General features: G+C 49.2%; 12 protein-coding genes across 12 annotated transcripts; 6 read left to right on the top strand and 6 right to left on the bottom strand.

Annotated features, from left to right (window-relative positions):
* Nucleotides 1–683: 683 nt before the first annotated feature.
* N7500_005945 (bZIP transcription factor) lies at nt 684–1,970 on the top strand (the record flags this gene model as incomplete). Its single annotated transcript, XM_056677089.1, has 2 exons — nt 684–1,797; nt 1,846–1,970. 2 exons carry the CDS (start codon nt 684–686, stop codon nt 1,968–1,970), a joined length of 1,239 nt encoding a protein of 412 aa, XP_056532089.1.
* Nucleotides 1,971–2,585: 615 nt separating this feature from the next.
* On the top strand, nt 2,586–4,029 carry N7500_005944 (putative aminotransferase family protein (LolT); the record flags this gene model as incomplete). Its single annotated transcript, XM_056677088.1, has 2 exons — nt 2,586–3,259; nt 3,336–4,029. 2 exons carry the CDS (start codon nt 2,586–2,588, stop codon nt 4,027–4,029), a joined length of 1,368 nt encoding a protein of 455 aa, XP_056532088.1.
* A 415-nt stretch (nt 4,030–4,444) lies between these two features.
* On the top strand, nt 4,445–5,165 carry N7500_005943 (beta-class carbonic anhydrase; the record flags this gene model as incomplete). The annotated part of the gene is made up of 4 exons (XM_056677087.1): nt 4,445–4,530; nt 4,614–4,651; nt 4,709–4,848; nt 4,935–5,165. 4 exons carry the CDS (start codon nt 4,445–4,447, stop codon nt 5,163–5,165), a joined length of 495 nt encoding a protein of 164 aa, XP_056532087.1.
* Nucleotides 5,166–5,557: 392 nt separating this feature from the next.
* Nucleotides 5,558–6,241, bottom strand: N7500_005942 (mitochondrial fission 1 protein; the record flags this gene model as incomplete). The annotated part of the gene is made up of 4 exons (XM_056677086.1): nt 5,558–5,887; nt 5,968–6,061; nt 6,146–6,164; nt 6,226–6,241. The coding sequence occupies 4 exons, from the start codon at nt 6,239–6,241 to the stop codon at nt 5,558–5,560; spliced, it is 459 nt and encodes a 152-aa protein (XP_056532086.1).
* A 255-nt stretch (nt 6,242–6,496) lies between these two features.
* N7500_005941 (kinetochore Spc24 family protein) lies at nt 6,497–7,216 on the top strand (the record flags this gene model as incomplete). The annotated part of the gene is made up of 3 exons (XM_056677085.1): nt 6,497–6,523; nt 6,583–6,980; nt 7,039–7,216. The coding sequence occupies 3 exons, from the start codon at nt 6,497–6,499 to the stop codon at nt 7,214–7,216; spliced, it is 603 nt and encodes a 200-aa protein (XP_056532085.1).
* A 200-nt stretch (nt 7,217–7,416) lies between these two features.
* Nucleotides 7,417–8,391, bottom strand: N7500_005940 (uncharacterized protein; the record flags this gene model as incomplete). The annotated part of the gene is made up of 1 exon (XM_056677084.1): nt 7,417–8,391. One exon carries the CDS (start codon nt 8,389–8,391, stop codon nt 7,417–7,419), a length of 975 nt encoding a protein of 324 aa, XP_056532084.1.
* Nucleotides 8,392–8,531: 140 nt separating this feature from the next.
* N7500_005939 (med21 domain-containing protein) lies at nt 8,532–9,187 on the top strand (the record flags this gene model as incomplete). The annotated part of the gene is made up of 2 exons (XM_056677083.1): nt 8,532–8,573; nt 8,633–9,187. The coding sequence occupies 2 exons, from the start codon at nt 8,532–8,534 to the stop codon at nt 9,185–9,187; spliced, it is 597 nt and encodes a 198-aa protein (XP_056532083.1).
* A 1,365-nt stretch (nt 9,188–10,552) lies between these two features.
* On the bottom strand, nt 10,553–14,414 carry N7500_005938 (DEAD/DEAH box helicase; the record flags this gene model as incomplete). Its single annotated transcript, XM_056677082.1, has 2 exons — nt 10,553–13,335; nt 13,400–14,414. The coding sequence occupies 2 exons, from the start codon at nt 14,412–14,414 to the stop codon at nt 10,553–10,555; spliced, it is 3,798 nt and encodes a 1,265-aa protein (XP_056532082.1).
* A 1,787-nt stretch (nt 14,415–16,201) lies between these two features.
* Nucleotides 16,202–18,561, bottom strand: N7500_005937 (1-phosphatidylinositol 4-kinase LSB6; the record flags this gene model as incomplete). The annotated part of the gene is made up of 2 exons (XM_056677081.1): nt 16,202–17,017; nt 17,068–18,561. The coding sequence occupies 2 exons, from the start codon at nt 18,559–18,561 to the stop codon at nt 16,202–16,204; spliced, it is 2,310 nt and encodes a 769-aa protein (XP_056532081.1).
* Nucleotides 18,562–19,817: 1,256 nt separating this feature from the next.
* N7500_005936 (uncharacterized protein) lies at nt 19,818–20,048 on the bottom strand (the record flags this gene model as incomplete). Its single annotated transcript, XM_056677080.1, has 2 exons — nt 19,818–19,983; nt 20,029–20,048. The coding sequence occupies 2 exons, from the start codon at nt 20,046–20,048 to the stop codon at nt 19,818–19,820; spliced, it is 186 nt and encodes a 61-aa protein (XP_056532080.1).
* Nucleotides 20,049–20,178: 130 nt separating this feature from the next.
* N7500_005935 (putative GATA transcription factor (AreB)) lies at nt 20,179–21,424 on the top strand (the record flags this gene model as incomplete). Its single annotated transcript, XM_056677079.1, has 3 exons — nt 20,179–20,240; nt 20,311–20,655; nt 20,756–21,424. The coding sequence occupies exons 1-3, from the start codon at nt 20,184–20,186 to the stop codon at nt 21,422–21,424; spliced, it is 1,071 nt and encodes a 356-aa protein (XP_056532079.1). The 5' UTR covers nt 20,179–20,183.
* A 1,041-nt stretch (nt 21,425–22,465) lies between these two features.
* On the bottom strand, nt 22,466–24,271 carry N7500_005934 (uncharacterized protein; the record flags this gene model as incomplete). Its single annotated transcript, XM_056677078.1, has 5 exons — nt 22,466–23,667; nt 23,721–23,825; nt 23,876–24,008; nt 24,059–24,130; nt 24,191–24,271. 5 exons carry the CDS (start codon nt 24,269–24,271, stop codon nt 22,466–22,468), a joined length of 1,593 nt encoding a protein of 530 aa, XP_056532078.1.
* Between the last annotated feature and the right edge of the window lie 369 nt (nt 24,272–24,640).

Here is a 24,640-nt window from a genome sequence, read left to right as displayed (position 1 = left end):
CGCAACGGCACTCGGAACTCCCAATTTTTGCGATCTACCTTATCTCCAATCGAGACCGACGAGGATCATTATGGCTCGCGACGGCTTCTGGGACTTTCGATCACCTTGCGTTGGACTTCCTGCGCTTCCTCCCAGAATAACAACCTAAGACCAACAGAGAACGCTGGATGCCCCGGCTTTCTGGCACTCGTAATGACCTACAGGGCGGACGGGAACCAATCACACATTGGCTCCTCTGACCTATTCTTACTCCTCCATTTCTGTTTTCAAGCGGTACTTGGTGCGTGACTTCCCTGTCAATCGTTCCTTGATCCCTCAGGAGTGGTAGTACAACTATCTACGGTACTAGTAATAGCACCCATATTATGCGGCTTTCTCGGTCTTTTTATTATAAAGGTAGGATTAGGTGGCACTGGCCTGTCACGTTGAAGCAGTCTTGGTATATAACTAAGCTGTTTGCAAACCCTGCAAACCACTTGGAATCGCACAATCCCCGTGAGCCCGCGCACGTGAGGCAGACCGTAGGTCATTTTTTTGATTATTCAACATCCCGACTCTTCCAAGGTTCTAACGGCCAGATGATATAATCATATCGCCTCCACGTTGGTCTTGCTCTTAGAGCACTACATGCTGCACATTTTCCATACAAGTTGAAACTTAACCCCATATACTAATTCCGGGCAATGGGCGAAGAAATTCCTAAGCCGAGTGGTCGCAAACGTGGTCGTCCCCGAACTGTGACTGATGATCAAGAAGTGCCAGAGGTGGGTCAGATCCCAACGCTCCAAGTGCTCGTTTTTATACTTATCAATTTTCAGAGACGTCGCAAACAACTTCGCCTCGCACAGCAGGCATATCGCAAACGAAAGGAGACCACGATCGGTAACCTGCAGAATCGTGTGAACGAACTAGAGACCGGCATCGAGAACATCAGCCACTCTTTCCTGTCCTTCAGTAATCTTCTTATAGAAGCTCAAATCCTTTCGCAATATCCGCATATCGCATCGGCCCTTCAAAACATAACTCAGCAATGCGTATCACTTGCAAAGGCTGGGAGCGATGAAACGACTGAGGAGGCCCTCCCCCTCGTCCGGGCCGCAAAAGAGTCCCGAGTCACAAATAATAATACAGCCCAGACACCAGTTCTGGATAATACATACTCAGAAGCTTCAACAGACGTCGAGGACATATTACAACCAGGTACCACGAGATGGCCCAGCCCTCCTACCCCACCATACCACGATCAACCCATCCTGCAATTCGACCTCGTCACGTCGTCACCTATTGTTCAATTTCCTTACATCACTCCCCCGTTATCGGATTCCTCAACACTGGACCTATTCCCTAGTAATATCACGCCTGACAGGCAATGGAATGTCGCACAGCGTCTAGTCCGGACTTGCTGTCAGAACGGATACCGCCTTCTTGTCAACAGTCCGGATAATTTCGCAGTCCACCGTATCTTTGGGTCTGTTCTGAGCATGTCAGAACGCAATAGTTTGATCTCGGGCTTTTACGCTATTCTTCAAGACAAGACCGGTGACTTGATAGATCGCAAGACTAATGTGTTTCACGCACTGCGATCGAGTATGAACATGCTATCGGGTGAACAACTCCAGGTCTCGTCTAGAACGTGGCAGATTGCACGCGAATCAGCATCTGGGGAATGGTTAGATGCCAGTGGAGTGCAAAAATATCTACGCGACAAGAGAGTGATCATTGATAGTTTTCGTGATTCCTCTGGCCATCTTGATTATTCGGTCTCGTCATCACTTGACATGGCGACTTTCATAAAATGTGAGTTCTTGAAAAGTGAATAGAAGAAACCCACTAACACCACTGTAGTCCTCTCAAAGGAAGCCATATGTGTTGGGAATGGTCCGGGATTCCGACGGCAGAGCGTTGAAAAAGCTCTTCGTCTGGCAACGATAAGTTTGCCTTGGGAATTCGATAATCTTTGCGATTTATAGTACACATCCCTACCTGTAATTATATAATGCACATGTACACAGTGCATGTGACCCGGCAATTTGAAAACAATTGACAATTGATCGTACTCCATTTGGTTGTACTCGCAACGACTGCTCCAAGTTCCCAAAACAATGTTCCCACCTATCCGCCCAATTTCCCTTAGTGTGATATCTTATCTTTTATGTTCCAATTGCATTGGGATGAACTCACGAAGTCTCATTGTATCTGTAATCCCCAAGATCTACTGTATAAGCATGCCAACTCATGGAATGCAACCCAGCATTACTAATCTTATGCATATTCCACTCATCCCCCCATCTCAATCTTCGATGACATGCAATCGATTTTAGACTCTACGCCCTTGGGTCGGCATGTGGATCTCCGTGGAGCGACGCAACAGTCTACGAATCGTCATTGGCTCGGCATGACTCACCTATGTCTTCTTGGAGGGATCAGACCTCTCGGTGTTTTGTGAAGAAATGGTCAAGATACCATAGAGCCAACTTGAGTCATTGCGTTTCGCTTTTGTGCTTAAATTGACATACTCCCGCTGAAGTTGAGACGTTCCGAACTTATCCTATCCTTTTCAAGGTTTCTTGTATGCCTCTAACATCATGGCCGGTCAATCAACTCCCTTTGGCAAGCCGATGCTGAAGCATTGGATGTTCGATCCTGCCTATAAGAACCTTAATCATGGTTCATTTGGCGCCCATCCGATTCCTGTCAAAGACGCACAACGTGCCTTCATGGATCTCGCCGATTTGCGGCCAGATCCATATATCCGCCGATACCATGCAGAGTATCTAGACGAAGCTCGTGGAGCTGTCGCAAAGGTCCTCAACGCTCAGCAGAATGAGTGCGTGTTTGTCAAGAATGCGACTACGGGCGTCGCGACAGTACTTTATAACTTGAATCTCAAAGCGGGTGAAGCACTCGTTTATTTTGAACCTGTCTACGGTGCTGTCGAGAAAGGCGTTGTCTCGCTACAAGAGCATAACCCTTTCCATTCCCGAAAGGTATCTTTCCAGTTCCCCATCACGGAAGATGAGCTCGAACGCCGTTTCCGCGAGGTGATTCGTCAAGCTCGTGAGGAGGGACTCGAGGTCCGGGTCAGTGTCTTCGATGCCATCGTCAGTAATCCGGGTGTGCGGTTTCCCTTTGAACGCATTACTGCAATTTGTCGCGAAGAGGGTATTTTGAGCGTCATCGATGCCGCGCACGGTATTGGAAATATCCACCTCGATATGAAGAAGCTACAGCCTGACTTCTTTGTATCCAATTGTCACAAGTATGAACTATCCCCCATTATCCTGACCGTTCTAGCAAATTAATTAATCATCGAATGTTGACTTGGCTTTCTCAAGATGGCTCTACACACCCCGCAGCTGTGCAGTCCTCTACACACCCCGACGTAACCAACATATACTCCGCACCACCATGCCAACCTCTTGGGGATTCATTCCAGCGCCGGAATCCCCCGAAACTATGGCCTCTGTCCTTGATGACCCCAATGCCCCCGTCTCAAAGACTGCCTTCGAACGTCTTTTTGAGTTTGTCGCCACCAGTGATGACTCTGCCTACATCTGCATCCCAGCAGCGCTGAAATTCCGCGCCGAAGTTTGCGGAGGCGAGGATGCTATTATTGCCTACACCCACCGTGTTGCAAATGAAGGTGCAGATGCTGTTGCTGCCGCTCTCGGCACTGATGTCATGCAAGAACCAGGTCTGAAGCCTGGCCAGGAGAGCCGTATGCGCCAGTGTGCCATGACTACGGTCCGGCTGCCTATTGCTGTTGCTCCTGCCGATAAGGAGGCTAAAGCTTTTGACAGCATTCCTTTGGTTGTCTTGTCTGAGGAAGAAACCCCGAAGGCATTTTCTTGGATCCAGACGCAGCTTTTGGACAACCATAACACTTTCCTGCCAGTTTTCCGCCATGGGTCTTGGTTATGGACTCGTTTGAGCGGCCAGACTTACTTAGAGACGAGTGATTTCGAAGCTATTGGAATTGTCTTACGCGATCTTTGTGAACGGGTTGCAAGGAACGAGTTCAAGGCTTGATCTGATCGCTTAAATTTAGCACTGATTAAGTAGTAATAATTGCAAGCAATCATTGTATTTATACCGGGTTTATATAAGGGCCGGAATCAATTCGTAGGTCCTCTCCAAGGCTGCTCAGTGAAGGCCCGTAGGGTCCAATGCAGCACTGATATCTTTAGGCCTTATGCTTAGTGGTTTTCCTCTCATCTTCACGTGGGATTTTTAAAAATGGACCCAAGAAAATCCTAGGCATCTTTTGAAGGAGAACAATTAGGTATTTGTTCTCCAGGCGTCAAGTGTCTAGTGTCCGACTATTGGCAAAATATGTTGCCTTTCTTCCCACATATCACACCAGAAGCGGGGGGGTGCATTTATATATCATCGTCAATGCCCAAGGTCCTCAAAATTAATCTACCCAAAGCATACTAAAATCATCATGTCTGTCGCAAAGGAGTTTGAAGCAGCCAATGCCAACTACGTCGCATCCTTCACCAAGGGCGACCTGCAGCTACCCCCACAGCGGTTCGTTGATAGCCCTCGTTCTAGCTCCAGATTTTACTAAAATCCTGCAAATAATATATCTGACTATATACCTTCAATTCCAGAAAGGTAGCTGTGGTAGCCTGCATGGACGCACGCCTTGGTACATATTCTCCGCAGTGCAGCCGACACAATGATACTCATACCATGTACTTTATAGATCCTGCCCGCGTCCTCGGTCTTGAAGAAGGCGATGCGCATGTAATCCGCAATGCCGGCGGTAGAGTCTCCGATGCACTACGCAGCATCATCATTTCGCAGCAGCTGCTCGGCACCCGCGAGATCGTTATCGTGCACCATGTACACAGCCCCTGCAGACCATTGAGACTAAGCCTCGACCTTGGCCCATCTCACCAACTTTTGGATCAATTGCTGATGATATTTAGACAAACTGTGGAATGCTCACTTTCACCGACGAGGCAATCAGAGACAAGATCCGTGCGGAGCTACACCAGAATGTCGACCACATTGCCTTTCTGCCCTTCGGTGACCTCGAGCAGAGTGTGCGGGATGATATCAAGCTAGTAAAGGATAGCCCTCTTGTCTTGGATGTTCCAGTCACAGGATATGTGTATGAAGTTGAGACCGGGAGGATTATTCGGGTTGAAGAGAGTTAGTAATTGACACTATCGACACTATCGATATTGCAGTATGGTGAGTCTCAATGCCGAGGTATATACGATATAGTGATAATTATATGATTGTGACCAAATTTGTTTTGTTACTCTTACCTCAATGGATCTATTCATGGATGAGATGTATTTTGGGTCATGTACGATTTGGCAGGTATGTAACATACCACCACCCTACTGGTGGGTTGAAGAGAAAGAGAGAGAGAGAGTAGAGAAACAAAGATGTAACGCCCTCGGATGCTCCGACGTAAAAAAAAACTCGCAATGGCCAATAAATCAGATCCCACACGAAAAATATACATAGGTGGTTATACTCGAACGGACGCCCCTATCAGCAGTCACAGCCTTTGCTGGCCATGCCAATACTAAACAGGTGCTTACCGTCTTCTGGCTCCCTTGATCACTAAACTACCCACCACACCCGCAACAAGAGCCAAGCCGCCCACGATTGCGACACCCACCAGGCCCTCCTTGGCAACTTTATCATCTATGAGAGACCCAAGGCTGGCAGCCTGAAGGTTTGCGGGTTCCTTCTCCAGGAGCAAATCGTTGTATCGGCGGGCTTCGCCATAGTTCCCTAGCTTGAAATTGCCGAGAGCCAGGTAATAGAGACACTCACGGCGCCGCTCCGGAGCCCCGCGGAAGATTTCTGAAAGCAAGCGAACACCTTCTTGCTGCTCGGAACGGATGTTGGATTTGATCAGACCCTATAGTCAATACCACCCCCGCATCGGCGGGGAGTACGGGTTAGCTCGAGCAGACTTGATCAAGACTGGGAAAGCCATACCCATGCGTAGTTGAACTTTGTTTGAATCCCGACGTAGTCGCCTTCTTTTTCGTATTGCGCTCTCAGAACTTGTAGCTCGGCGGGTTTCAAAGGACTGAGTCGATGATAGCCAAGTTAGTTTCCAGGGTTCCGATGTTTCTTTCTCCAGGTTTTCGCAAAAATAAAAAAAAAAACAAACCTTTCTGCATCGGCGGCATCTGGAGGGGTAAAGCAAGTCAGATTTCAAGTATCAGGCATCAGTCGGAACAAACCACTTACATGGAAGGTTGGACATGGCGAGACAGGGAGTTGGTGGTCTTTGGACGGAGTAAGATTGATCAGGGCAAAATTTTTGACGATTCGATAGCAGTTCGTCGAAAGTAAAAGTCTTAGTTGTGTTGAGCGAGAAGATAAAACTGAAGACGGAGAAATCACAAGCACAACGTCACTTTGCGGAGGAGCAACATATGTGGCGGTGCTGTGGCTGTTGCTGCCGCAACAAATCCAAAACAACCGACTTTCAACCTCGACATCGGTAATCACGGACACCATGTTGCTAGACGAAGACCCTGGAACTGTATGTGCTACGCTTTTGGGTACATATTATGAGCTCATGGATTTTACTAACGATTTCAGCTCATCCACCACACGATCGGCAACTTCAACATCCACCCCGATAAACAAGCCGTTACACGCATCAATGACTCGCTCGCAACACTCCAGCAATCGCGCGAGCTGCGCATTCGCGAAGCCGAGTCGGCTATGCGGAAACTCTCACGCCATTTGAATTCCCTGTCTACACAACATGAGGAAGCCGTGGCCGTGCACGACTCAGGCAAACACGCCGCGGAGATTGTGGAGTTGGACACTAAGAAGTTTCGCATCGCCAAGGCTGCATCAGAGCTAGAGATTGAGAGTGAGCGTCTGGAGAGCGAGCTAGAGATGCTCAAGGAAAGACTGGTCGACTTAGAGTCCCAGGGTCTGGAGGGGGACGAAACAACTCGGCGCGAGCGTGAGGCTGACGATGCGACAATGTATGCAGCATGCCTGTGTCCCTGTCTTGGGTTGAGACCCCTGCTGACATCTATCTAGTTTGCGGCTTAAGATCTTCCGTTCTCTCGGTGTTGATATCGAGCCCGATGAGGCGGGCAATTTCAATCGAGCGGTCATTCGCAATAGCCGCAAGGGCGATGTTCATGTCGTCAATATCGACCCAAAATTCTCCCGCTTCTTCTACGCAAATTATTTTTGGTCGACGATGCAAGGGTGATGATGGCAAAGAGTGGTTTTCTGGTTATCTGTGCTCCCTGGCGTTTGATTTTTGGAGGTTGGAGGCCGTGTTTTTACCGCTGTTGGTGTTTCTATACCCTTGGATTATTCTCTGTCATAACTCGTACAATTCTTGTTCATAAATTACAGCCATATGGTTGCATGGGCATATCGTCTTTTTTCATGCAGTAAGTAAAGTGTTCACCCGGGTGCTGGCTGCTGTTGTAGCCGCTCTTGTAAAGCTTGGATGACCTTGTTCCGGTCTGCATCTGATATTGTCCTATCAAGCAGTTGAGCAGAGACATCATGCGGCAGGACTCTTTCTACAGCATCTAGAAGCTCCCCCTTCTGGATTTCCGACAAGTTCATACCCCAGGAGGCGACCCATTGCTCGGCGAACTCGATAAGCTTTTGCTCAACCTGATCCAGACTGGGGATATCACATCCATCCCAGGTCAACAACATTTCCTTTGTAACCGAGCCAGACTCGGTGTCTTCTGTGGTTCCATATCGTGTTTCCACGCCTAAAGGGCTAATTCCAAGCTCATCTGCACGGGCATTCCAAAGCGCCTGCTTCAAAGTTCCGTCCCGCTCAATCATCATCCAGAACAATGGATAAGTGCTCCGAGCTAACGTATCACGAACACCTTTCGTTGCCTCACGCGGGCTCACCAGCACGCCGACCGTTTCGCCCGTGCGCCACCCAACAGGTGCCTGGCGGAAGGTTCCTTCTAGTTCACGGACAACATTAGGGCCCACTTTTGCCTTCAGTGATTTACATTGTACCAGTACACGGAGTGCGCGCTCTCGCTCCCGCTCCGGGAGGTGCCAAGTGCCCACAAGGTCGATACCCGCATCATCGCGACCGCCGATCCGGTTGAGGCTTAGCGCGTAACGACGTAGGGTTCGGAGAACAGTATACTCGTAGTGTGTACCGACATGTACCGAGCTCGTCTCTGGAAGAGAGATATGCTTCGCGTAGGAGAGAAATGTCGTCAGGTCATTGTGGTGTTGTGAGGGCGGAGAAGGGGCCGAGGGGAGTTTGAAGAGCCGGCGCGTGAACGGTGTCAGCTCATGACGAACCTGGGAGCTAGAAAAGCAGCGGTAGATCTTTGGTTTGAGTCTCAAGTGAGAGTATCCGGCAGCAAGGCCATGGCGCAGTCTCAATGGGCGCATTGAGTGATGTGAGGAAGAAAAGGCCGTCTCACCGCATTAGAGCTTCTCTCCGCATTTGCTCCGCTTCTTTCGCTCGACCAGGCATTCTACTTTTCTTAGATCACATAAAGCTCCCTTCATTTTTTTTTCGAGTCGCTATTATGGCTGACATTCTCACGCAGCTCCAGACTTGTCTGGATCAGGTAAAATCCGCTCTACAAATCCTACATTCAAACCCTTTCTCACCATACGGACAAAATAGCTTGCAACACAATTCTACGCAACACTTGGCTATCTCACAACATACCACGATAATGCCCCCACAACACCGCCCAATGTCCCCAACGCAGTACCGGCCCTAGCCAAGATCACTAAGAACTCGACAACGCCACCGGTCCCAGCAGCCATCGCAAACAAAGTGGGGGGTGCAGCTGCTGTTGCAGGAAATGCATCACCCCCACATGCGCCTCCTCAACAACCTGGAGCTGCGCCAGGAGCAGCACCAGAAGGTGGAGATCCCAACCTTCCTCCTGCGCCGGACTCACCCAGAACATTTGCGAGCCGGCAGCGGGAGCTTGCGCGCGACCTTATTATCAAGGAACAGCAGATCGAGTACCTCATATCTGTGCTTCCTGGGATTGGCGCCTCTGAAGCTGAGCAAGAAGCTAGAATCCGGGAACTGGAGACAGAACTTAGAGAAGTTGAGAAGGAGCGCGCTGCGAAAGTCCGGGACTTAAAGAAGTTGAGGACTCGGCTCGAGGATGTCCTGGGCGCGGTGGCTGTGGGCATTTATGGAGATGGGTATCCTCAAAAGTGATTCTGCATGTTCTCAGTACGATACGATCTACCTGCGCTTTGGAGGTTATACGAAACAGATAGGACTGGCGCGACTCCTCATTTTTTTGGCTATATTCTCGGCGTTATGTGATGGAGGGACTTTTACCGATTGCACAGCATATGAATAAATCTTACGAATACCAAGTGATCACACCATCCTACATGATTCCTTTCAATCCTGCAATGGAGTCTTTCTTGCGCGCCGCTAATGTCATCTCATCCCGACACCCCGAATCAAGATGTCTTTGTGTGGAAATAAAGAGCAAATATAGCTCACCACTTATCCATGTATTCAATCGTGATAATGAAATACCGTGATCTGCCAAAATGCTAAGTCTGAGCTTAGATCATTCTTCACTTACAGACATGATTCTCCTCATATAAAAGTAGCCGGCCGACATTACGGCTTTTGTCCACCGCGAGATCCTTCCAAGGTCAACTATGTAGGGCTTTGATAGTCCGAATGTCCAGTTCCAAGCTTGGCTCGAGACCATTTGAAGTATAATATGTTTCTGATACCATCTCTCCTATGACGTGAGTGTAGCTAGAAGGTGAAGATCATCAGTACCCACGAGAGGCACAATTTTTACAAAATGACTTTCCCATATGTAACGTCGTTAGTGCTAGTATGTCATAATACACCATCTTCCTTGAAAAATAAGGACCTAGGCTAAAATCCAGGCTAAAACCTCAAAGCTACTGGGCAGGCATCGTTCACCAGTTAAGGCTAGATACGCGCAGACTTTCCGAGGTTAATGCAAGCAATGTTAGAGCCATAAGTACACCGAACAACCTGAAGTCACGAGCGAAAAGATAATTCAGTCATTTGAAGGAAAGTATGATACAGATGTTATACCAGATGACTTTCGGAAGGTTGGAAATTTTGGAAAGTCTTCCTATTGAGTGGCTGAGATCTCACCGTACAAAGACTGACAATGCTGCTCTCTTCATGAATTATGACCGACTCCTATACTGTCGTTTTGGAAGTATATTAGAAGTGTGCATAGTCTACTGCACGCATGGATCTGTTTATGATGGATGGTACATGCATAAAAGAAAAGAACTTCTATGGTTAAAGCAATCAAAGGCGTGTATGAACGTGCTTGGAGACTTTCCTATAAAGGGAAACATAAAGATAAAACGCCCGGTATATGATCATAAGGAGAGTCACAGATGTAATAATAGATACTAACGCCTTCTCCTTTTCCGGGGTATCATTGAAACGAAGCCGGCGAGCCACCAGCATTGGGGCAGAAAACAAAAACCAGAATTGAAAATCGCAGGGGTAGATAGGAAACTGAAAAGGGGGCAAATCATGCCCAGTTGGGGTGAGGAAAAAAAAGATCTATTGGAAAAGGCTGCGGTATTCACGCATGCGAGCCTCCTGGGTCTCACGCTTGTCCCGCTTCGCGCGATTCAGGCTCGTGTCTGCCATCTCTTGCTTCTTCTTGGCGAGATCCATTATCTTCTCCTCAATGCTGCCCTTCATAACAAATTGAAAGGTTTGCACGGGGCGAGTTTGGCCGAGACGATGAACACGGTCAATCGCCTGAGCAACCGCGGCTGGGTTATACTGGGGCTCCATGATAAAGACACGCGAGGCAGAAGTTAGGTTCAAGGCCACACCGCCAGCACCAATGGTTGCCAAAAGGACTTTGATATTGTCGTCTTTGGCAAATTCCTCAAGTGCTTTTGTGCGTGCTGCAAGTGTCATAGTACCATCAAGTCGGACATAGCCAGGAAGCTCATTGTTTTGCAAGGCGATCTCAATGAGGTCCAGGTGCGAGGTCCATCCGGAGAACACAACACTCTTGATAGGGGACTCGCCTTCGAGTTTCTTGCTATCTTCAAGACTTTGCTTGAGATAGTTGACCAGTGCAATAGTTTTGGTGTGGGGCCCTTCGTATTCACCAAGATTCTTGCCCAGCTTCCGGGTTTGCCGATCACTTTCCTGTTGGGCCTCGTATTGTTGAAAGCCAGCAGGTGTGATAGTCGAGTATTTCATAGCAATCCAGCCTTCGCACCTGGGGCAGCGGGTCTCTGTCTCAATATGCGAATCGAAGGCTTGCTTCCAGCCAGAGAAGCAACTGGGGCAGAAAACATCGAGACATGGCAGGACAACAGCCATTGGAGAATCGCGGGCGACAGCTCCTACTGAGTTCAGAGGTTCATCGAGTTCTCGATTACAATTGCCACACCGAGGGACTGAGGCTTGCTGCATCAGGCTGAAAATTTCGTATGCCTTCTTGTCTATGGCTGCCGGGCTTTTGTCCGTTTCGCCCTCCTCCAAGTCAATTGCGTCGTGAACAGAGAAACCCTTTGCTCTCTCCCGGTCTGCGACGTCAAGAAGCTCTTTCCCGTGAGCACTGACTTGGCGGAGAATCATCATGGCCTTCAAAACATGGTGATACATACGTCCCCCTATCTTGCGTTTGTCCTCACCAGCAATGACACTCATCATCACATTTGATTCCGTGCGGAAGAAGTCATGCAATTGCCGTTCTTGTTCAGTGAATTCTAGTGTGACGATATTGTCTTCTCGGGGTGGCAGATTGATTTTGTCCTTGACTCTGCGCAAGGTGAATGAATCCACCAGAACTCGCAACCTGGCAAGTACATTGGGATCACCATTTTTGACCGGATTAGTTACGTGCTGGGAAAATTGGCTTCGTTGGTCGTAAGGTGCAATTCGTAGAAACCTAGTCACAGACAGGAGATCTTCCATGCGGTTTTGAATTGGTGTTCCAGTAACTGACCATCGACGCTCCGAGTGAAGCCCGAGGATCGCCTTGGTTTGTGCCGCATTTTGTTCTCTGATGATGTGAGCTTCGTCAAGCACAATCCGAAACATGTTCATTTTTGTCAACGGGCTGAGCTTTCCACTTTTGGCGCCACGCCCCGAGATCTCACTGAGAATAGTGCTATATGTCGTGATAATGATATCGTACTCGCAAAGTTCATCCAAATCGGTGATACGCGAGGGACCATGAAATATGTAGTAGCTGATGGAGCGTGGCTTGAGATGGTCCTTGATCTGGGTTACCCAATTGCTCACTGCACTCAACGGGACAACCAATAGTGTTGTCCGTGTGTTGCGAATTCCTGGGTTTCGGCGAACAAGCACAGGATCAGGAGCCATCTCCGTCCAGTTACTAGCCAGCTCAAGCGACGACGTGATGAGTGAAAGAATACTCAGAGTCTTACCCAGGCCCATCATGTCGGCTAATAAGCCACCGAGGGCCTCCTCGGGCTTTTGTTCGGAAATCATTCCAGTGATGATCTCGCGGTACTGCGTCTTGCCATTCGGTGTACGCTCCATTCGCCACAAGGAATTGTTGTCTTCTTCTTTCCGGCCAAATTTGCGGGGCTTTTCTTTCTCTGTCATGAACCACAATGCTTGTTTTTGGTGATGTAGCATGGGTGTGGAAATGTGACGAGACGGTTCCATTGTTGGAATGTTAGCATTGGCAAGCTGGTCGAACATCTTCATGACTGCATCATTAGCTTCCTCAGCAGTTCGCGCTTCATATCTAATGTTTGGCCCTGGACGAGAACGCCCAGAGTTGTTGGCGGCGGCCTTTGCGGCAGCAAGCTGGAGCCGGCTCTCTGCGTGTGGATTGAACACAGTGGTTCCTTTGTCCACGGAAATTGGAGTTCCTAGCCAGACATTGCGGTGGGATAGGAAGTTGCCAATAGACTCTGCCTTCTTCCTTTGACCATAAATGTTGAGGGTTGCACGCCATATGCCTGAGGTGGGATGCCAAATCTCTTCATTCGGAGAAGTTCTCCGGGTATCCAATAGAGCTCTCACTTCGATAGCAGCTTCTTCGGAGTCCATAAGCGGACACAGTCCTTGTGCCGTTTTAGGGTCAATCGTACCGAAAACCTTGCCATGAGGGTCCGCGACGTTGATCTGGAAATTGCCCTTCACAGGTTGGCGTTGCAGGTCTAATTTAATAGACGGCCAAGCATGCGAGAAATCAGTGAAAACAGAGTGCCCTGGTTTAGGGACTAAATAGGCCATGATCATTGCTCCTTCAATTTTGCCGAAGCAGACACGCTGGGTGCTGAGGTCTGTGGAACTGGTGCATAAGACTTCGTCATCATCCTTGGGTGTGCTCACAAGATCTAGAACAACATTAGGCCAGTCCAAGCAAAACCAGTTAAACGGGAGAAATAAAATATTCTATACCTGCTGTCAAATCCACCACGTTGGGTGTAGTGGAAGTTGGGGTTGGTTTCATATCCTCCTCTTTCATCCACTTGCCAAACCCACTATCTCCAGAGATCGAGACCAGTGCTGTCGGCGTGTTCGGCTTCTCTTCCGCATCATGCTCGGTTTTCATTTTCTTCGTTGGCTGGTTCTTCCTTTTTTCAACGCCATAGATATTTTCGATCAGATTGGGGCGGTAGGTGATGCCTTCTTCGTCACTCATCTCGCAGTGACTTCTTTTCGTGTCGCTTTCATTATCTTCATCATGGGTGGTGCTGAACTGCACCATCAGATTGGGTTCTGAGTTCACAGCCGGGGTTGAAATTCCGGACGACACACTTGGAGAAGTGCGAGAAGTGCGAGTAGTGTGTTGTTCAAAGCGTGTAGCGGCTGCAGTGCCTGCGGGAGCCATGGGAGAGGCAGCATATGAACTATTTCGTTGTTTTCCTGGACCTTCCAAAAGTGAGCCTTGGAAATCACTAGAGTTAAGAAGCATGGAGTCTGTGGGATGAGACATGTAAGGGGAAGATAAATCGTGGGAAGAAAGACTCAAGGATGGATCAAACGAATTGGGAGCACCAGGGGAAAAAGAGTCACCGGGACCAAGAGAATTTTCACGCATTACCGAAGTATCCATCTGAGGGGCAGAAGGGACACACGATTCAGCATTGTACATCATGTCCGAAGGCATAAACTTGGTATTCATCTCGGTGGCAAGATGGACAGGAGCTTCAGGTGGGTCAAGAAGGTTTCCAGACATGGCTGAGGCAGCTATTGTGTCCCCACAAGGAACCGTAGAAACACGAGGAGAAGAAACCGCAGGAGCAGAATTCATAGGTCCAGATTTATTCGAGGGTGATTCGGAGGACATGGCGACATCATCCGTGGGAGGCAAGTCACTCGCTGGGGGTGAAGAAAAGGGAGGATTACCACTGCTTTGAGCTTGTCTTTTGGAGCCCTTGGGATTAAGGAGCATCGCAGCATGAGATGCCATGATGTCTCAATTATGGTCGAGAATCCGGGATCAGGTTTGGTCGGATTCAAGGTTGCGCGGTGCTGTGAAAGCAAAGTGATCAAAGTCAGTGGATGGGAGAGGCAACGAGGCTGACTGCTAGTTCCACTTGCCCTGGACAGAAACAGACAATCGAGTTTCTTTCGACTGGGAAACTTTATGTCCAAGCTCAATTTCAGAAGTATTAGCTGTGTCGGGTGACTTGGGATTAGAGAGACGATCGCGGCTTGGGATTAAATCTCCACCTAACTTGTCGTACGTATTGCTTGGGAGGGCAGATCAATGAAGTTCAAAAATCTTGAGCGTAGATGTCACGGATTAAATATTAACGTCGCAGTGAAGTGATTACGCAAATGGTCTGGCCAACGAAAGATGCGTCTTCCAGACGCGAAAGTCGCGAAACCTCCGGCGTCATTGAAAGTGAGAGATATGGAAGAGAAGCGCGGGCAACACGATTTGCGTATTGTCTCAGTCGCCAACGTATATTATACAAGAGAGTCCACGTCGCTTTCGTGGGCGCAATCCAGTCGGCGCCTTGTCGTTTGCCTCGTCGAGGGAATCGTGATTAGATCTGTGGGTGGCTGTGTTGACCGAGGGCAGAACCCTTGATCTCGAATATTCCGCCGGTCTTCCGTTTCGCGCGACTTTGTTGCTCGAGTCACTCGTAAGCTCAAGTCGTTTCGTTAGAAACTCGAAATGACGGAGTGGTTCTTCTGAGGTCGGTGCCTCGGAGAAACCCGCCGATAAGATCTTATCAGTCCGCGCGCTTACGGTATCAGCGTGATGAACCCCGGGCCTTGTGAGGTTGGAATGGATGGACGTAAGTACCTAACTACTTAAGTGAACTTATATCAACTCAAAGCAAAGTTGACGAGTCCAATATATTTTTTTTCTTTTTTAGAATACAAGAGGTTAAAAGGTATATGCATCTAAACGCGTGACATGGATATACTCCAAGGTCACACTATGATTGATTGCCCTTGGTCACTAATACAACGTAGATGGTAGATCTTAGGGCCTACGCATGTTGTTTTTTGGCTTCTTTCCGCCTTCTATGATACTTGAATTTAAGGAAGCATGCAATCTAAATGAGTGACTGTCACGTTTATGGATTGCTAACCTGTTTGAGTCTAGGCTAGGCGTGTTTGCGGTGGTTAATATGATGTCTCACAAAACAAAGGTATGCAAGTACGGAGTACTTGACGGAGGCTTTGACGGAGGCTTACATGGGGAACTACTGCATCAAGCCTAGACTTGATTTCTGACTATGAGATCGTTTTGGCATGGAGCACTAGAAGCTGAGGACCAGTGATCCCTCCGCCATCCTGAGTTATGATCTACACATACCCTGTGACATACTACAGGGTCACATGCAGTAGGTAGTGACCAACTTAGTCAACATAATGGATCCAGTAAACAAGATGATGAAGGTATCATAGAATTAAGTCTCGTCAATATGCTACATGAGGCAGATCGCCCAATCAATGCGCCATAGCCCAAGGCAACCCCCAACAGCCAGAGAATGTCTATATACAACACGGAATCTCCCAAATCATGAGCATGTCCAACAAAGGACTCGTGGGAAATGTCACAGAAAAAAAAGGGGGACACAAGTCGAAGTCTCAAACAGGAATTGGGACCAGTTCCTGTTGAAGACCAATCGAATACCCCGAGAAAACAACGCTGCAGAAGATAGCTGTAAATTAAATGAGAAAGAAGTAGGGCAAGAATATAAGAAAATGAAAAGGGCAGTACGACACAATCGAACCTTAGCACCAGGTGAAAACAGGATTTTTGCTTTTGACGGCTTCAAGGCGCTCGACAATCACCTTACGCTGGTTGCCTTCCATGCCCTCTGCGACTGCGTAGCCAAGGTCACCTTCGAGATCATCATTGCCGAATGTGTTGACATGAGGAACGCGGAAGGACATGGAACCGCCGTTTTTGCGATGCTTCTGCTGGCGGGGAGGAAGTGAAGACCATCCATCTAAAGAACCCCCGGTGTTCCGGCCGCCGAAGTCATCTATAGTCGCTGGGCTACCGAAAGAACCATCAGCACATTCGCTGCCAGCGTCAGGTCGGCCACGGGTGAGTTCGAACCGGTTTGGGTTGGGAAGGTCGCTTGGCGACGAATTCAATCCCAATAGGTCGTGCTCGGGGATCGGTTGAGAAGATGCGGATGCACCAATATCCATCTCTTCTTCATCAGGGTCATAATTCATAGATCGGTTCCTTTGTCTGTCTGTGGAAGGTGTGCGCATTGGGATCGCAACAGGTACATCTACCAAGTCATCCCATACACAGACTCGAGTCCGTCGAGTCAGCTCAAGCGGGCCGTGATCTGGGTGTTTCAATGTTTCCACCACATTCCAAGCCTGACCTTTCATTACAGCAATTTGTCGAGCGAACATGCTCTCTTTGAAATCATCATCTTGCGCAAACACACCACGCAAAGCCATCTGTGTGCCGCTCCACCAGTCCGTGGAGGTCAATAGTGGAAGGAAATGGTCGCGAGTTTTCTGCGAGAAGGGTTGTCCGATCAAAGAAACTGGCAGGAAAAGCCAACCGAAGGGAAAACTGCGCCACTACAAGTTGTTAATGTTGGAAGGCTGTAACCGTGGATTTAGAAACTTACGGCGTCTGGGTGTTTCCATGGCCAGGAAAGACTGTTATCAATGGCACCAAGCTGAACAGAAGCTGACTGTTCCGATGAGGCGAGTGGAGTTCCAGTGCGACTGATAGCCATCATTGTTTCATGCCGCTTGTACGGGTGAGAGGGATTGGTGGTGCCATTCGAATTCACGGAAACAGGACGAGGCGGAGGCATAAGCTCGTCCTCATCGTGCTTAGGCTGTGGCTCAGTGTGTTTTGGGGGCTCTGCCACGATAGAAACCTGCTCTGTTCCCCAGTCAATCTTGACCATCCAATTGTCCAGACCTCGATCAGTATTTCGCATGATGTAATCTAAAATGACAAGCTTCTCTAACTCTTCGCGGAAGGATTGCTTGAGGTTCTCAGTCCAGTAAAATCGGCGCTCAGCGCTTCCGTCAGGCGAACCGGCTGGCGAGGGCACATAGCCCGGGTCTTCATCATCCTCATCGTCTGACTGTGCCCCCGATGGACGACAGGCCTCATTCCACGGCCGCTTCTTGCGCTTCGGGGCATCCTCGGGGCGGAATCCAGTGTTTACCTGGTCAGGCCAGGGATGCTCCCGGAGGAAGATGTTGGCGTCCTTAAATCCCTTCAGGAAAACCTGGAAACTACCAGCCTTGGGGGGCAGAACTTTCCTGCCTTTCCGTGCCTTTCTCCGGTCCCAGAAATCGTAGAAGAATGATTTCGACGAGAGCCGAACGATACCGGTGTAGGGGACGAGGTTCGTGCGCAGGCGGGCATCAAGAACGTACGCGGCAGCTTCAGAGACGTAGGAGAGATTAGGAATGAGACATGCGCGGCCAAAAAAGCAGGGGAACAAGTTGCGGTGAAGCCATTTTGTCCATTTGGGATTCCGTGATGCATACGGCTCTTCGTCCTTTGGCTTGAACACGCCCACCACTTTCCCTTCGGGATTTCGAGCAAAGTAGCTGCCCGAGCTTCCTTGTGAGATCATACGGGGATGTACGTCCATCTCAATCGCAAGACGCACACTTTCGATAATTTCCTCATACTCGGCGTGGGCCTGCCGTTGCTGAGCCTCAAACTCATCTGACTCGAGAACCTCGGCGCTCACCGGGGTAACTCCGGGAGGTGCCTGAAAGACCGAATGGTAAATCTCTAGCTTCTCTTCCTCATAGCTTTTGCCCTTGACACGGTTGATCTTGAACTTGGAGGCAATCTCGTCCGCCCATTTTTCGAGACGCGCATTGATGGCCTTGATATCTACCCCAGAGTTCCGACGACCGCGAGCATGTTGGAAGCCACTGTGTCTGCGGCGGTGGCCTGGTGGAGTGTGGAGACCGGACGCCTGCATCTGGGCTCGGGAGGAGATGGGAGCGTATCGGGGAGCAGAGGTGGACACTGTTGAGACCGCGCCGACATCGTCGTCTTCTGAGTCATCGTGAAGGTAGCCTCGTTCCTCATCGGCCTGAGCGAGCCTGGCGTATCCCGAGGTGGCAGGACGAGTCTTCGGCATTGTGATGGAGGGTGGTTGGATCTATGAAAGCTGAAAACTGGCAAAATTATTTGTAGGAAAGAGAGAGGAAGGCCGGCAAAAGAACGAAAGAACACAAAAAAAGCTTAATCCATCACAGAGAAGACAAAATAAGGAAAAGACTGCTGGATAGAATAGAGAGTTGATAGAGCCAAGGCAGTTGAAATAAGTGTCACCTATGTCCTGACGCCCAAGGGGGGCGTCCTGAAAGTATGGTTTACAGTTAATTTACACAGGCGGTGGCGTTATAAGTGGCAGAATGCAGGAAGCCGTAGTAAATTGTGTGACGCGGGCAGGTCCACCTAGGTAATGATGGTTATACCATTACGCACCGCCACACTCTGTCTCCACCCCCTAATCGAAAGGGGGTCTGGATGGATGCATCCAGTATGTGTTAAGAGCCCTGAAACTTGGCCAGAACCGTAATTGATCTCCATATGGGAGATTTCTTGTGACGGATTGGGATATTCAGGGGATGGTCCATATATATGTTGTATATACGGTGGTGAAGCCGCCACGCTGGCAAATGTCCCGGTGCAGGAAATTTCATACGCATAAAACCCGTCTAGGAATTGATCACCCCATAAGCAATTCACAGGCGGAATGGACTGTTGCGACTGGCGATATCAAGAGATTGGAGGGCATAGAATGATGAGGCACAAGCAAGTTAATTCAAATACATTCTTTGCGAGACAAAATATTCCAACGTTGACGCCCCTGACATGCCGTATTAAATAATGGTTGATACTGGGGCAATCGTTATCCCGATTGTTATTATCGCGTCTTATCGTCCATCTCAATTCTGCATCTTCTTTCAACCCCTACCCTCACTTATCCTCGGCCATCATGTCGTTAATTTAAAACTTCATTCTTTTCTTCGGTCCGATTAACTCCCTTAGACGCGATCATTGTCGGGAAACCTAATCCTCTCCCTTCTCTCGGTATCAAAAATCATTGCTTGGAACTTCACGAATCGGCCACTGAGGAATTGTCTTGATATAGACCCATTGGCTCCCAGTCTTACTCCGAGTCCGTTGTTTCCAATCGCGCGATTCGCTTGGAACCAACCGTTTTCCTTCAATTCGGTTCAGGGCCGGATTTCAATTGACACCTACTTCTCCCTCCACTGTGGCTTCCACCCTCTATCGGGCGTCGCCCATCGACCCGGCTTTGAAATCTCGTTCTTCGCAGGAGCGCGAGTTCCCTTACGACTTCTCCGCCGATAATTCCTCTGCCCGTCACGCATCCAACGGATCCATACCGTTTTGTACGACTTTACCGGATATCAAGAGCGTGACGAAATTCGGCTCAGGCGAGACCGACGGATACCCAGGCTCTTCTGTTAGCACCTCGCTCCCAGGACTGGCGGCCCTGGCCTCGGTCGCTTCAGCACCAACCTCTAATCTTCGGTGCGTATGATACCCCATACCAGTCCTGAATGGGGACTACCCGCGGACCTTTGCATCCATCTTTGTGTAATCTTTAACTGGGCCCTGGAGAGCAGTAATCTGGCCCCTCATAAGAATTCGAGTCAATCGGCTAATCCATATATTTTCCCTCATTTTTTTAGATCATCCAGTGATGCAAGTATGAATATGGCAAATATGACCTATGCTACATCATCACCAGCAGCTACAACGGGAGGACAAGGAAGTGGACCTGTAAGTGTGAAATATGCCTTATATCAAGAAAGTGTTATCGGAGTGCTGGAGGTCTTATCTCTCTGGGGAGTTATCGAAAGTCTTGGCGCCACTCGATCCGTGCACCCGCTTTTTCCCTTTCCTTATCGACTCAAATCTCTCACAATCTTATCATCCTCTTCCTCCTTCTAACTTCTATACCCTCATAATGGCGACCACATTGACTGACGACAAGCGACCTCAATTACAGCCCGTTTGCCAAAATTGCGGCACCTCTACCACTCCCCTGTGGCGTAGGGACGAACTCGGTTCAGTCCTTTGCAACGCATGCGGACTCTTCTTGAAACTGCATGGCCGACCTCGTCCGATAAGCTTGAAAACAGATGTGATTAAAAGTCGCAATCGCGTCAAGACCGGTCAAGGCCCTAAGCGCAAGGTGAGTTCGAGATCAAAAATTTTTTCCTCCTAGTCCCCTGCCTTCAACTTCCGCCCATCGTAGATAAGAACGTGCGCTAATCAAGATTGGGATTTCGTAGTCTGGCGGCCCTGTTGATACCAATGGCATCCCACCCCGATCTGAGGCGGGGACTCCTCCCCTCGGCTCGCATGGATATCGTCGCGCGTCGCGTAAGATGTCCCCGGGTCATTCGGATCGCTCCAACTCCCCCGTTTCTCGGACCGAGACACCTGGCTTTGGCTCGATGCACGCGCACAATTCCAATATCGCCCCGCAGCACATGTTTGACAGCGTTACCCTAGGTGACAGCATGAACTCCTCCAGCGGCCTTCCATCCCGCCAGATGCGCCAACCTTCTCCCTCGGCAGTCGACCGCCAACTTGATTCTCCTCACACTTTCGAAAGCCTCCTGGCCCTCAACACATCCCTGAAGACACGCGTCAGTGAACTCGAATTTGTCAACGAGCTCTTCCGCGGCCGCGTGACAGAACTTGAGCAGAGCGATGCCAGCGCGCGTCGGTCGGAGATGATTGTACGAGACTCCGAGGTTCGTCTGAGACGATCTCTCGAGGATGCGCAGCGCCGCGAGGAGGATCTCAAGCGTCGTGTTAGTGATCTTGAGCGCCAGCTTGGTTCCAGCAGCGCTGGCGATGCCGAGTCCGGCGAGCCGCTTGCAAAAAAGATCCGGCTTTCGGATGTTGTGGAATCTGGCGAGGATGTGCTGGTCAAATCTCCCAAGAGCGTTTAGGTCTTGCGGTACGCTGTTATTTCCGGCCTTTTTTCACCTGCTTATTCATTCTATCGTCGGTCCACACGTAGTACAAGCTTATGAGCTGCATTGCGCCTGCTGGTCTCCAACCTTTGATATTCTTGATACCCTTCATGGCTCCTTCGTCATCACTGGCTGGAACTCTCCCCACAAAAAAAGCTACTATTGAACGGTCTCAATTTCTCTTCCTTATGTTCGGATGTTTTTCCAAACGTCTTGTTTTAATTTGGTTTTCTTGCGGTGTGCTGTACGAACTCTTTCACTATGCTTCTAATACAATATTTTATCACTATCCTCTCTTCCAGAACTCAAGGATCCGGAAGGCCGATGGATCGGTGATTAGACTGGGAAGTGTCTTGTTGTTTGGGTGTTTTTCTTGGGGTGTTCCTCTCAATGTGCTAGTTGGTGCTTGCAATCACCATTATTCCTGTTTGCTGCTTTAACAGAGCAAAGCAACTGTTTCTGATGGTTTAGTCCAGCTTGGCGGGTCTCTGGGCCGAGTTGTCTGTTTTGATTGATTTTAACGAATGTTCTCGCTTTCAAGGTTGCGATATCTACATGTATGTTAGGAGGGAATTCAAAGTGTCATGCAAACTTTTCGCCTACCCATTTAAAGAGCTCATTTTACTACGGCGTTGATGTGGAGATGAAGACCGAAGCACACCCGCTACTTAGATCGAGACTGAGGGTAATCCTCGAACTCGTTGAATGATATTCGAATCTTCAATCTAACGTAAAGAAATTGGCCAAGTCATGGCCTATGGAATGGTGGGATAATCCAAAGGAAGAAAAACGCAAAGGTCAAATCTATAAAGAAAACAGTGTATGGGTAAACCAGATGAGGACACCAGCCAAATAACATCCATGCCATTCATCATGACATGTATTCTATGAGATGTCATAAGAGATCGCAAAGGGATATACACAAATGTGCAAGCAAGCAGGCAATCCATCGGCCCCTGTTCACCATGCAGGTTGTACTGCACCTAGATGACTAAAATTGATGGGAAAACATAGAACTCACGCGAGTCGGTGGTCCAACTTCTTGCTCATGACGTTGTTTATGTTCCTCTCGCGGATAATGGTCCACAGACAAACAGCAATACCAAACAAGCCAGAAATAAAAGTCATGAAATAGGCTGAGCGGTAGCAGCCCAGTCCATCGGGGCACTCGCGGTCGCCATCGTGGCCGATGACAGAGTGTCCGTCGTAGATGCTACCGTATAGCAAATTGAAAACGTTACCACTGAAAACTGGGGCTAATGTCATGACGCCCCAATTCTGGGACAGGCCGCCGATGCCGAAAGTGTGTGCGGTTAAGGAAGGGAAGACACCAAACAGGAAGCCGTAAGCAATTCCAGTGAGCCCGGACACAACGACGAGGCTGTTCGGGTTGGAAATGGTGGTGCCGGCAAGCTGGGTCAGGGTGAAGACCACCGCTGACAAGAATAAACACCAAATGCGGGACATGCCGAGCTTCTTGACCAGCAAGTCAGAGCCGATGCCGCTGAACAGACGGCCTAGGAAATTACCGAAGGAAAGGATGGAGACGTGCATGACCTGACGGTGTTGGATGAACAGGTCTGTTGCGCTGTCATCGTAATATAGCCACAGGGCTTTCACACTGTTACCAATGTTGTTGATTGTCATCAAGCCGATGCCGGACAAGAGTGCCATAGTTAAGAAGAGCTGCCAGAACTCGACTTTGCGGAGCATGGCGAGACCTCGGATGTCGTTTTGGTGCGCCTCAATTGCGACTTCGTCTAGGAAGTCATCGTCAAGTGTATCGAAAGAAGGGCGCGGGTGGTCGTGCTTGGATACCAAAGTGGCAGTCTCGTCGACACTGGCAAATGCTCTGCCTTGGGAATTCGAGGCAGCCGAGTGCGACCGCGCATGCGTGGGGTATTGTTCGTGATCATAAGCGGTAGAGCCATGTAGGTCAGAGTCCTCTGGCACAGATCGAAGGTTGCTGGGGTTGTGTCTTCCGGAATCGCGTGCGTTGTGTGGAATAGACGAGTAGGGTTCACTGGCAAGGATTCGAAGGAATGGAATTGCAGCAAAGGACAAGATCGAGGTCCCGAGGGCTAGAAGCAAAAGAAAGCGGCCCGTATCATCCTTGAAAATGAGTGTCGACAGATTAGACCAGAATAGCGCGCTCAGTCCAAAGGCGGCCATCGGGAAAGCGGTTGCCGTGCCGCGGTGTTCAGGGAAGTTGGATGCCGCTGGAATCATTGGGTTAACACTATCAAGCAGATTCCTTGCAATGCTTGCATACCAGTTTTGATTGCACCGCCAAAGGCAGAGCAGCCTCCCATGCCAGTAAGGAAAGCAAATAAGCATAGGAAAACAACCGGCATTGATCCTTGACCATTGTCATATGCTACAAACATTAGAGCCGCTCGATTCCAATAAGGTAATGTCAAAACATACCCATATAAATTGGGAAGTATCCCAGGCCCAGGCAAATGGAGCCAATTAGTGAGACAAGTCGAGGACCGCGGGCATCTGTCAATAGTCCCATCGGAATCCCCATAGCATACATCCCCAGGTTCCCCGCGACACCCTAGAGCTTGTTAGGAACCCTTTCTCTACACCGGAAACATGACAACTCACAATAAAGTTGGTCTCGGTCGACGAGAGCTTCATTCGTTGTGCGAATTGCGGCGCCCACGCGGAGTATGCATACTGATAGGGGAGTTAGCCTTAACGGTCCTGAATGGGGATAAGATCGGAGATATCACGTACATTGGTTCCGCATGAGAGGGCGACCAGCGTCCCCGCAATGACGGAGATAACCCGGGCAGTTCTGTGGAGAGAGCCGGACATGTTGTTTTGTAAATTGTAGTTGATATCTTTTGCGATATACGTGTTTCAGTGGGAATCGCTGATTAGGCCCTAGACAGATGAGAGGCCGATCCTAGGAGAAACATCGGACCCGAAATGAGGGACGCAAAGGGAGAAAAGAGCGAATCGAGTTATACAGAAGGAATTGAGGGAAGAAGGCCTGGGAGTTTTCAGGAGCGTACACTTAGGTAAGGACTTGATGGATCACCCCCGAGGGCCGCGTGGTCGGAACAGCCGTCAAGCAAGTGCCAAGAAAAGTTTGCTCCACGTCAACTGATGTACGAATACGATGGAGATTGCTGAGGAAAGAGGAATAAAAAAGAGAAATGGAGTGTAATCTATGATACGGCG

This window comes from Penicillium coprophilum, assembly GCF_028826855.1.
Source record: "Penicillium coprophilum strain IBT 35676 chromosome Unknown utg000004l_segment0_segment0, whole genome shotgun sequence".
Taxonomy (NCBI): domain Eukaryota; kingdom Fungi; phylum Ascomycota; class Eurotiomycetes; order Eurotiales; family Aspergillaceae; genus Penicillium; species Penicillium coprophilum.
The sequence above is the reverse complement of the archived record's forward strand: the minus strand, read 5'-3'. Positions and strand labels throughout refer to the sequence as shown.